Consider the following 11311-nt stretch of genomic DNA (forward strand, 5'->3'; position numbering starts at 1 on the left):
TTATATTTTGCATTGATCATTTCACACCCTGTCACTCAGGGTTTTCTGGAGCTCGCCACTGTCCTCATGGGTTTTGCTCAGACAGATGTACAGTGGGGAGAACAAGTATTTGATACACTGCCGATGTTGCAGGTTTTCCTAGATTGGTTTTAGATTCCATCACTCACAGTTGAAGAGTACCTATGATAAAAATGACAGACTTCTACATGCTTTGTAAGTGGGAAAACCTGCAAAATCGGCATTGTATTAAATACTTGTTCTCCCCATTGTAGTTAAAAGCTCCGGGAAAAGCCTTGTATATTGTTTTTTTACTTACTACTTTTCCAAAGTCAGGAGTGAACTTTTCACCCTTGCTTGACTAAATATACATATTTTCTCTTGAAAATAATATTCATTGTATTCTCTGCATATTCAAGGATTCAAGGTTTTATTATTATCATTAGTGTACAATACAGGATTGCACAATATAATGTAGTTGTAGGTATCCCCTGCCATTATCATCATGCTACACACACTGAAATGTATAAACTGATATTATATTAAATTAAATTAAATTAGATTAGAATACAAATAATTAACTAGGCAATACTATAGGACGCTAAAGAAATGAAATAAAGAAAAACTAAATATTTATAAGGAATACAGTTAGTAGAGATATATACAGTAGATACAAAAAATGCCATGTTTAACATCAGTGTATCAGTGTTTTGAACTATAGTGCAAATAGAAATATTTTGTATTTTTGGAAACACTACATAGGCTACTGTATTTTTTTTTGGAAACCAGCTTTGACAAAGACAGGCAGAACATTCCCAGATTGCTTCAGTAAAGTAGGCTACGTAATTCCCACAACAGACACACAGGGGCGCCAAACGCCTGTACAGCACGGTCACACCTTAAAATTACTCGCTGACCAATCAACCAGCATCGAACGTCTGCAACAACCAATCAACGTTCGCTCTTTACCAACAGTCCAATTGGTAGCTGCGTCGCCTGCGTGGGGGTGGGATTAGCATTCCACCCTCTTCCTGGTTCGCAATGCTGTTTATGGATGCTTAATATCTTTCATACAGAAATATAAATCAGTAAAAGTAGCCTATGTATAATAACTGCAGTTGAGAGTAACACCGTCGCGATGGGTTTGCTGACGATTTTAAAGAAGATGAAGCAAAAGGAGCGGGAGATGAGACTGCTGATGTTGTATCCTGCATGTAACGATTTTCTAAAGTTAGCTTAGCTGGAAACAACAAAGCATGTAACGTTACCAACGGCATTTTAACTGTATCTGTGTCAATAACATAAGATCCGCTAGCTGCAATTTATATCCGTGTATGGTTAGAAAAAAAAAAAGGATACCAGCTGTGTGCTTGTGAATTTTTATTTGCGCATTGTGTGCTGCATGATGCTACCTGGCTAGCTGTTAAATTCTGGTAACTCTGCAAACTGTGGGTGAATCGGAGACAGTTAATCTCTCAATAACTAGGATGTTTAATAACGAGATGTGTGAGAGTTTGGTCTTTAACCTGGCTCGTGCAGAGGTCTGGACAACGCTGGGAAGACGACCATCCTGAAGAAGTTTAATGGAGAAGATGTCAGCACCATCTCCCCAACGCTGGGCTTCAACATCAAAACATTGGAGCACAGAGGGTACGTGCGCACGTACACTAGGGATGGGCGATACCACACTTTTAGGATTCGATACCGATACTTTTTCTTGCATTGTCATCGATATCGATACCGTTAATTTCTTATTGACAATTTGTCAGTAAAAATATTATTACATTTAAGACAAATCACAAGACAAATACAGACCATTTATACAAAATGTATTATGGTCAATACATAATAAAATTATAAATAACATAAATATGAATGAGATAAATTAAATATGAACAAAAACACACATTTTCAGACCCTTGTCGCTGTCGGCTGTGTCGCACGTTGACGCTCATTCACTCGTCTCCTGTCACGTGACATGGGCCAGCTCAATACGCCGCCAGGTACAGGGGTGTCCTGGCACATAGTAATTTAAGTAAGTAATCTAAAACAGCTGAAAGTGATGCATACATCCCCAATTATTATTTTTTAGTTTATATCGATATTTTTTTAAGGAAATCAATGCCAAATGAGTATGTCGATCTATCGATACCACAGGATCGATACGCCCATCCCTAACGTACACATACATGATGTAGCCTGACGCACTTTCACACGTGCATTTTTATACACAGCACATTGTGGTTTTTCTCAAAAGGCAATATCCATTGAAGACTTTTAGTTAGACATAGTTTTTGTCACAGTAGGAAACACGTAAAATGCTGCTAAAAATTAATGCTAGCTGAATTATTTTTTGTTTTCTTCAGTTTCAGGGTCCTGGTATTGTGCATGCTGCCTCACTGTCATGGCTTACTGGGATACTTTAATCGAATTGTTACTGTTACTAACACTGCTTTTCCGACGTTGGCAAGTCAATGATGTCTGCTCTGAAAAGCTAGGGCCCACATTTTCACCACTGTGGCATTCTCGAAACATTAAGTCTGCATTACATTACATGTCATTTAGCTGACGCTTTTATCCAAAGCAACTTAACAATTGCTATATATGTCAGAGGTCACACGCCTCTGGAGCAACTAGGGGTTAAGTGCCTTGCTCAGGGACACATTGGTTGATGTATCGCAGTGGGAATTGAACCCAGATCTCACTGCGCCATCACCACCATTAAGTGCAATCAGTGCTTTGCATTTGTCTTACAAAAGGCCCTTATTCACTCAATATAACTTATGATTAGACATTGATTAATTGACATACAAAAAGTAACCCAGTTATAAAGTCCACTATCCCCTACAGCCAAGTGAATCCAACTTCAATAAGCAACTGAGAAAAAACGGCAGTACTAATTTAGTGTCAGTGTCAGTTATTTATTTCGTCTTACTCTTCTGTACTCTCTATTATTGAAATCATAGTTTGTCCCCCATTGGGGCATTAATGTATTTTTCTAAGCCAGGATCCATTATCAGCCTATATTTTCCCAGTTTTACTCCACATTCTCCTCTCTCTGTGTTTCCTAGGTTTAAATTGAATATTTGGGATGTAGGGGGTCAGAAGTCACTGCGCTCCTACTGGAGGAACTACTTTGAGAGCACAGATGGGCTGGTGTGGGTGGTGGACAGTGCAGACAGACTCAGACTGGAGGACTGCAGGAAGGAGCTCAGCTCACTGCTGCTGGAGGAGGTATACACACACACACACACACACACACACAGACACACAGGAGTTATAGGGCAGCACATGTAGGTTTAGTGGTTAATTGCATTATTTATTTTATTTTATTATTATTTATTATTTTGGTGCTCTATACCACCTGTGGCTGTGTTCCATTCATTTTGTAGTCAGCTACAAAGAGACTGTGTGCGTGATAACAAACTATCTTTTTATTCATCTCTGTTTGAAGCTGAAATCCACAATGTTGTTCAATTACTATATCATTATTATATCAATCTCTATAGTTGAGTGTGTCCTTTGCTTCATCCAGAGGTTAGCTGGTGCAACACTGCTGGTGTTTGCCAACAAACAGGACTTACCAGGAGCCCTGTCAAAAGAGGCAATACGAGAGGTGAGATTTACTCCCACATTATTGTGAGATTACTTTTTATACTACAACTTACTTAAAGTCATTTCCATTTTTATTTTCACTATTGCAGCTTTAAGTTCTTTGTGTCATATTGCAGTTTACTTGTCCATAAACTGTACATCACAATGTTATGTTCTCGTGTTTTCTTGCAGGCGCTGGCTCTGGATGAGATCAAAAGTCATCACTGGTGTATCATTGGATGTAGTGCAGTAACAGGAGAGAACTTATTAGCTGGAGTGGACTGGCTATTGGATGATATCGCTGCAAGGATCTTCACCACGGACTGAGTGTGTGTCCCTGAATGTTATACTTTTTATAACAGTAGACTTTCATGGTTGGTGAGCTCTGACACAACTCAGGGTTCATTACATGTAGGTCTGAAGTATCCAAATATAACTCAAATGTCTCTGTTCCATCAGCTGCTTTAAGTTCACCAGACATGCACACTTCTTTGCTGTCTGGATCCATGTTTACAGGAGTCACTGGCTTTTTTTTTATTTTAATATTGACAGTTGTAGGGAAGATTTGTCAAAATGAACGAACAAATTCACACTGTAAATGAAAGTAATTTATGCTTCATTATGTATTGTTGACATGAACCTTCTTACAGTCGATTCCCACTTTAGTGCATCAGATTGTTGCCTTGCTCAAATGTTATAGTAAATGTCTACTGAACAGAGTACTATCACTTCATGTTTTTTTTTGGACATTTCAGGGCTTTCTTTGTATAGGCCATCTTAGACTTGAAGAGGGAGAGAAGGGGAAGGACATGCAGCAAAGGGCTGCTGCATGGAGTAAACCTACCAGGTGCCCCACATCCACATTAAAGTACATTAATTGTGTACACTGTATTCACATCTTATCTATTTCAATTTTTATCTAAAGGCCAGTTTGTTTTCACATCCATGACTAAACTCTGCACGTTTCACTTCCTGAAAACTACTTTACAGAATGCAATGTTGTGTTGGATGAAGAATATCTGGCACCCTGAACTAGAACAATGTTCATTGCAGTAAATTAGCAACTGACAGTTCAAGGTAATGGGTTTTGAATTTCATTGTCTTTATATTGGACTCAGACAGCATCTAAGCAATTGCAAACTGGAGGATTACAGTTATGGCAGCTGTAGATTATTCACACTGCTTATTTTCTAATTCGTCATTTGTCAAGAACTGGGGGAAGACCCTGAGACGGTGTATACAGTATTAGAACACAAGCTGTTAAATAGTGCTTTATTTGAAACAATCCTTGTAGTTAAATGAGATCATGTTTACAGGCAAAATGGAATAATGACCTCAGGATAAATCATTACAATACATTCACAGTGCAGCAGTTGGTACATTCATGTTACATGGTTTTCTGGAGCATCCCTTGAGCTCTAGAGGAACTGCAGCAATCCAGTTGGCAGTTGAACACTGCTGATGGATCAGGCCCCCCAAGTTCTGCAAAGAAAGACACCTTAGAAATGGGTGGCAAAGGCTGCAATATTTAACTGAAGTGAATAGCTGTAATCAGAGGGGATACCAATCAGTCATGAATCTTCAGACTGGGGCGGTAATAAGAAACTCATCACTTCAACAATAAATTTCAAAATGTTTTTAAAAATTCTCACCGTACATCCCAATGCAGCAGATCCAGATGGATTCTGGGGATCAAAACACTTCATAAAAATGTGGACCCAATACAATTAAGAAATCTAAATGTTGTCTTGTAATCAGAGGGGATACCAATCAGTCATGAATTTTCAGACTGGGGCGGTAATAAGAAACTCATCACTTCAATGCAGATATTAAAATTGTACTGTATTCTAGTGCAACATTATTCCAGTACTCACCAACACATAAGTGAGCATAAGATCAAGGCCATGTGATGACTTCATCCTGTCAGAAAAATGAAAGGCGTCAAGTTTATGAGCCAAGCTTTTTATATGCATTTGTCACTTGGCAATTAGCTGTTACAATTGCAAAATGTGATTTCCTTGTAAATTAACATGCTGAAATGTTACACAATATTCACTTCCAGCATCATGAATTCTTAGCTTCCAATACTGCAGCAAGTGTCAGTTAATGTATAGTACGCTGAAAGTCCATTAATACCACAAGTGTATAAGGTTCATGCCTTAATCCCACATTTTAGTTACATGCTTTTGACAGTTTACAAATTGTAAGCTGTGTAAAAGAATTACATTTCTGGGATGGAATCAGAGGTGTCTTTCAGTCATGCCCTCACAGCCAGCGCTCCCTCTCCTTCAGCAGGTCACCTTACACCTGAAGGGGGGGGCAGGGTTCTCAGTGCCATACTGAGAAAGGAGGGGAGGCCAACTTGAGGAGTAAGGGAGTCCTGTTCATCCTTGACTAGGAGATACGTCATCATGTCCACAATCCCAGAAACCTTTAGGGGTGGAACGGTACATGTATTCGTATTGAACGAAAACGGTACGGGCGTCTCGGTACATGAATTTACGAGAATTAGGGCTGAACGATAATGTATAATAAAACGTGATTTCCTAATCGCAAAGGCTGCGATTTGGTCACATGATTCTCGAGAGCAAATCAGTCTGCACGCCGCAGAGAAAGCAACTAGCATGCTAACGCTACACGTACCTTGAGCTGATTTGTCATTCAAACAACTGAGTTGTAGTTTAAAACTTCTACAGCCATTTTAATAAAATGAAGGGTTTTATTCAGGCTTGAGTCTATACATGCAGTTAATGGATACAGGCACACAGAACTCAAGGCTTGGTTGCAACGATTAGCTCTGATTAGCGGTTAGCAGTTAGCTAGCTCCATTATAAAGATATGAGTGGAGGAGCTGCCACTGAGAGGGGTAACAACCAGACTGATAAATGACATTCGGGGAGCTTTCACAGCAGCGTGGCCGTGGTGTTAACGGTTTTATTAGTACAGTTAATCCCACGGCAAGAACACCAGCAACATGCTACTGCTAACGTAACGATAGCCTCTCTGAGCAAGTGCACATGGCAGCACTCAACTTCACGAGGGGGAGGGGCTGGAGGCAGCTCCTCTGTGCACTGTAAAATACATGTGTATATATAGATATATACTATATTTTTTACTTATTTAACTGTCTAGTGTGTTCATACTATAAATTATTATTCTTTGAATAATACAGACAAAGCTTAAAAGTAATTGAATTGCAAAATTTTGGGGGAAAAAAATCACAATTAGATTTTCAAAAATCGTTCAGCCCTATGGAGAATGCACGGTATAAAATACTACAATTTGCATGCAAATTAATGCAGAACTGTTAACATGCGGTTCTTTAGGGACACCTAATCTGTAGCCCTGCCCTTAGCTCTGAAGCTCCACCTACATGTCGAGTCAGTCGGTCCAGTGAGTCCACACGAAGCAAGCTAGTCCCTTCCATAAACAACCAAACACGGATGTAGCTGTATCGCTTCGCGCCCACAAATGGCCTCCAGGCCTGTTTGCTTCGCTGTTAGCCCTGCCGTTAGCTGTTAGCTTCACACGCTAACACCAAAACTCAACTGCTCTGTAACCGAAGATGCTCTTTTAACAGCCCTGCTCTGTGCATTCTGTCTCCCATATCACACTAGCTGATAGCCATTGTTTACAAGTTACAGATGGAGTCTGGAGATGATGCAGGGTACTTATTGTTTACATCCTACTTACACACTTCAAGCTGTTACAGCTAGCTCAGTGGACAGCCTGAGACGTGCACAATAAAAAAATGTTTGCCTTCTGCATTTGTTTTTCCCCTCCACGGTACCGAACCGTGAGGTCTGTGTACCGTTCCACCCCTAGAAACCTTACTTGCTCATTTACCTGCAGCACTCCCCGGTGTCTGGTTCTGGCACTCAAGTCCAACCGCATCACCAAACCTGCAACAAGTTAAGCGTTAGTCAATTCAGTTTGATCTGTGTAATTTACCCTTTTTATCATTGTGTGATCAGAGGGGTAACCAATCAGTCATGAATTCTCAGACTGGGGCGGTAATAAGAAACTCATCACTTCTTCATAAGAACTGCAAGTAAACACTGAACTAACGAGATACCAACCTCAACTGTTGGAGCTTTGTTTGTGCAATGACCATGTTCTCAGTTCAACATTGAAGTTAGAGCCTAAAAGAAAAGAAAAAAAAGTTGTCAACCGTTTACCTACTGGTGTACAGAACTGCAGTTGAGGAATGTGATCAGCATTTTTTTTTCAGTCACATGTCAAGGTAACCAACAGTCCAACCAATCAGAACCCTCCTTCAGGGAGCCGAAGATCACTTTACACCTGAAAGCTCGTTCCAGGGTTCTCAGTGTCGTATCGGGCCAACAGGGAGTAGATGGCAAATTTGGACAGTTTGTACCAAGAGGCGGTGGGGGGGGGACTGTAATGTGCACATCGGAGTTCATCCTTCCACACTCCGTAAGTAATTTTACTATGGTTTGGATGTTTCTGACAACATACCTAGGTCACCTTGTTTCTAGATAGTTCCATCCAAAGGCAGCCCTAATGGGTAAAGAGAAGACATTGTTAAAATAATCACATCCCTACAGAAGTCATTTCCAGTCATGACGTTTAATAAACTCGAAAACAAGTCTGACACGACATCTAGCATGCCTAGAGAGTTATCACATGTAGGGTCATCTGTGTTTCCATTCAGACTGTTGGTAACCCCAACAGGGCTTCCCCTTATTGCCAAGGTAACACCAGTGGGTTCACCTTTTCAGGTTCTGGCATTGAACCAAGGCGTAAGACATGTGCGGGTGTCATCATGAAGGAAATTAAAAAATGTTTAATTGTAAACTGTAATTCAGACCAGGTGGTGTTGCGCATTAGCACAACGCTGACATGGACTGTAAATGCCTGAAGCACTCACCGTTGTGGAGAAGATAGTAGCATCTTCGAAAGCTAGGTACCTGCAACAGACGATATACAGTCAGGTCTGGGCACAAAATGTATTAGTTTAATCCCATTAACTGTTGACCTTCACTGATGTCAGATATTAAATTCTCAACAGCAATTCAGACGAACGAGATTCCAAATATATCTCATCATTTTCAGCAGTCTGGAAATGATATTGGCACTGTATGAACAAGTAGTGACTAAAATCTTACCTTTGTGAAGGCCTTAAGCATGCTGGCCTAAAGCTCTCATCTGGGCAAACTGAGAAAAGGCAGCGACTTCCATAATCCAGTAGGGACCTGCAACAGATGATACAGTCAGGTCCAAGCACCAAATTGAAGTTTCAAACCATTAACATTCACTGATGTCAGATATTTTATTTCTCAACAGCAGTTCAGACGAACGAGATTCCAAATATATCTCATCATTTTCAGCAGGTCTGGAAATAAGATAGTGGTACTGTGTCAGTGATTTATCTTACCTTTGATGAGAAGGTCTCAGCATGCTGTTGAAGCAGTCACTAGGCAGAAAACAGTTAAATTACTAACTTATTCAAAACCCTAATGTTTTGACAGAAAAGTTTTAAAAAGGCAGTTGCTCAGATGTTCTTGTCGTTTCACATTGGTTCAAAGTGAGCTAAGTTCATCATCATTGGAACTGCTTAAGGACATTTGTTAAATGAGAAAAATTACCACGAGGCGTCAATGGATGCCTTCCTCTTCAAGAATCCACTCACGCTCTGCAAAATGAATCAGCAGTCAGTTTGTGTTCAACAATAACCATCTGTGGCATATTAAGATTCAGATGTTTGATCAGGGCTTTGGTGACAAACTGCCATGTGACATTAGTCGTCCAGGTGTTTAATGGGTTTTACCCCATTTCATCCTTTCAAACAGGAAGAAACACCTTGCCTTTTACTCAACACATTTAAAGACTTACATGTTGAGATGTCCATGCGGCGTCCATGCACAACTTCTTGCTCAAACCTGCACCTAGCAGAGAAACAGCAAGTAAATCACGGTGTACAAACCAAATATTACATCAGTTCAGCAACAGGTAATCAGATTAAAGGCTGACATCACTGTAATCAGGCATATGCTTGTCATTAATTTTAATCATCATGTTTATACCCCACTATTGAATATACTCTAAAGCGATCTTTTACCCACCTCTGCAGCTGATTTGAGGTTAGTGAGAGGGCAGGGCAGACCAACCTAAAAAGAACATCAGTGGTTAGCCATAAACGCAGGGGGTCATTTGAGCTTTTGTATTTTTAAGGGCCGATCAGATTAATATACTAGCATCACAATAATCAGGCATATGCTTGTCTGTTTGAAAACTCATCAATTACAGCCCTTGTGGAATTTAGGTTTTAGCTTCAGTCCAGCTCACCTGCCAAAGTCCTGTATTCTTGTCATTCATCTTTGATTGGCATAGGTACACCTTTAGGACAAAAACATTTACAATTATTAAGCTCATTTAATTTTCACATCTCATTGTATGCCATTATCACCTGAGAGTACTGTACTAAGAAACAGTTTTACAGGGCATTAGGTGGAGCTCACATGCTACTCAGAATCTGGTAAAGAGGTTTCTTCAAAGGCTGATTCGGTAAGAGAGAGTTCAGAGAATCATCACTGCAACACTGAGCTTCTCAAGCCACAGAGCCAGTTTATGGCTGATCTGTAACAGTGGAGTTGCTAAGCATAACTACTGAAATAACTAAATAAAATTTCTAATTACCTTAAGTGTTCGCCAGTCCTCACACCTGAAGACAAAAAAAAAACGTTTCATGAGTTTTTAGTCAACTTTACGTGCACTATATACAAGTTACGTTTCATGCTACTCAGAATTTGAGATAAAATTTCCTCAACGATTTTCAGTGAGAGAGTTCAAATAAAACATCACTGTTGCATGAGACTCCATGCTAACGAGCTACATTGTGTTAAGAACTTACCTTCGCAGTAAATGGTTTCGGGCTCTTAAATCACCTACAAAACAAACAAATGATCGTTTTAGCAGGAAAGCAGCTAATATTAGCAGCTAACATCAGCAGCATTTCAAGTGGCCAGCCAACACGTGACTGCTCCATGCAACGTGTTCAGAACCGCACGAGTCTGTAAATTTAATGTTCAGTGTCTCACATCAGAATAATTGAATGCAGTCACAGTCATTCAGTACAGGTCTGTGTAATTATCATCATTGAGAGACACGGCTAGCCTTGCAGCCACACCAGCTAGCAGCGGCCATTTCTGGAAAAGTCTATAACACGAGTTCAACTTGTGTTTCCCAACAAATACTACATGCAGCATTTAGAAATCATGTTGTCGTTTATGTTAAGACAACTAACCAAATTAAATGAACATGTTTTACTAGCGGATGGTTAAGGATTGCTGTGGCCGGTGCAGCAATGAAACGCTAACTTAACACATAAGATGGTAGCTAAAACACCGAAACTTGTAACTATGATGGAAAGGGAAACCTCAAACGCAGATAAACTACATTGTAAACGGAACACATTTCCCATGTTTAATATTATGTTAACATTCGCAAATGAATAAGCTGCTAACAAGCAATGTGCTGGACCTTACCTCGTACAGAGCAGAGAAGGAAGTGGACGAGGAAATCGGTCCGTGTGGGTTTTATGTCCCGCCTGAACGACTCCTCCCACCCGGCAAACTTTTACCGGGAAAACGACTATAGTCTTTCCACTAGCTACATTTACCGTTAGACAAATTGAAGTTGGCAAAAACAACGGTTTTATTTATAATAACCTCACCGTTTGTAGAGTGAGGACTTTTAG

General features: G+C 40.0%; 1 protein-coding gene, 1 long non-coding RNA gene and 7 other non-coding genes across 11 annotated transcripts; 1 reads left to right on the top strand and 8 right to left on the bottom strand.

The window, feature by feature from the left end:
• Positions 1 to 959: 959 nt before the first annotated feature.
• Positions 960 to 4208, top strand: arl2 (ADP-ribosylation factor-like 2). Its single transcript, XM_031288503.2, has 5 exons — positions 960 to 1200; positions 1537 to 1647; positions 3069 to 3231; positions 3533 to 3613; positions 3784 to 4208. The coding sequence occupies exons 1-5, from the start codon at positions 1136 to 1138 to the stop codon at positions 3916 to 3918; spliced, it is 555 nt and encodes a 184-aa protein (XP_031144363.1). The 5' UTR covers positions 960 to 1135; the 3' UTR covers positions 3919 to 4208.
• Positions 4209 to 4849: 641 nt separating this feature from the next.
• On the bottom strand, positions 4850 to 11124 carry LOC116042348. Of its 3 annotated transcripts, XR_004103192.2 has the most exons (16): positions 11100 to 11124; positions 10466 to 10499; positions 10252 to 10276; positions 9901 to 9951; positions 9678 to 9722; positions 9448 to 9500; positions 9201 to 9247; positions 8990 to 9028; positions 8721 to 8807; positions 8483 to 8522; positions 8071 to 8112; positions 7671 to 7733; positions 7421 to 7493; positions 5466 to 6022; positions 5244 to 5276; positions 4850 to 5073 (listed from the first exon to the last, which is right to left on the bottom strand). It is a non-coding gene; the product is annotated as an uncharacterized LOC116042348 (long non-coding RNA). The 3 variants fall into 3 exon arrangements; XR_004898416.1 differs by having other exon boundaries at positions 5466 to 5511; positions 7438 to 7493; positions 7671 to 8112; XR_004898415.1 differs by having other exon boundaries at positions 5466 to 5511; positions 7438 to 8112; positions 11100 to 11120.
• LOC116042395 lies at positions 5137 to 5212 on the bottom strand. Its single transcript, XR_004103209.1, has one exon. It is a non-coding gene; the product is annotated as a small nucleolar RNA SNORD31 (small nucleolar RNA).
• LOC116042394 lies at positions 5340 to 5414 on the bottom strand. The gene has a single exon (XR_004103208.1). It is a non-coding gene; the product is annotated as a small nucleolar RNA SNORD31 (small nucleolar RNA).
• On the bottom strand, positions 7558 to 7631 carry LOC116042396. The gene has a single exon (XR_004103210.1). It is a non-coding gene; the product is annotated as a small nucleolar RNA SNORD31 (small nucleolar RNA).
• Positions 8258 to 8384, bottom strand: LOC116042397. Its single transcript, XR_004103211.1, has one exon. It is a non-coding gene; the product is annotated as a small nucleolar RNA SNORD22 (small nucleolar RNA).
• On the bottom strand, positions 8597 to 8665 carry LOC116042400. Its single transcript, XR_004103214.1, has one exon. It is a non-coding gene; the product is annotated as a small nucleolar RNA SNORD30 (small nucleolar RNA).
• On the bottom strand, positions 8871 to 8940 carry LOC116042402. The gene has a single exon (XR_004103215.1). It is a non-coding gene; the product is annotated as a small nucleolar RNA SNORD30 (small nucleolar RNA).
• LOC116042399 lies at positions 9102 to 9165 on the bottom strand. Its single transcript, XR_004103213.1, has one exon. It is a non-coding gene; the product is annotated as a small nucleolar RNA SNORD29 (small nucleolar RNA).
• Positions 11125 to 11311: the final 187 nt, after the last annotated feature.

The sequence above is a fragment of the Sander lucioperca genome, chromosome 9 (genome assembly GCF_008315115.2).
Source record: "Sander lucioperca isolate FBNREF2018 chromosome 9, SLUC_FBN_1.2, whole genome shotgun sequence".
NCBI classification, from domain to species: domain Eukaryota; kingdom Metazoa; phylum Chordata; class Actinopteri; order Perciformes; family Percidae; genus Sander; species Sander lucioperca.

Bases quoted from the DNA above. Each gene is read 5' to 3' on its own strand.
- arl2 (XM_031288503.2), top strand. From the start codon at position 1,136: ATGGGTTTGCTGACGATTTTAAAGAAGATGAAGCAAAAGGAGCGGGAG. The intron at 1,648-3,068 runs GTACGTGCGCAC...TGTGTTTCCTAG, and splicing joins AAAACATTGGAGCACAGAGG to GTTTAAATTGAATATTTGGG. The intron at 3,614-3,783 runs GTGAGATTTACT...GTTTTCTTGCAG, and splicing joins CAAAAGAGGCAATACGAGAG to GCGCTGGCTCTGGATGAGAT.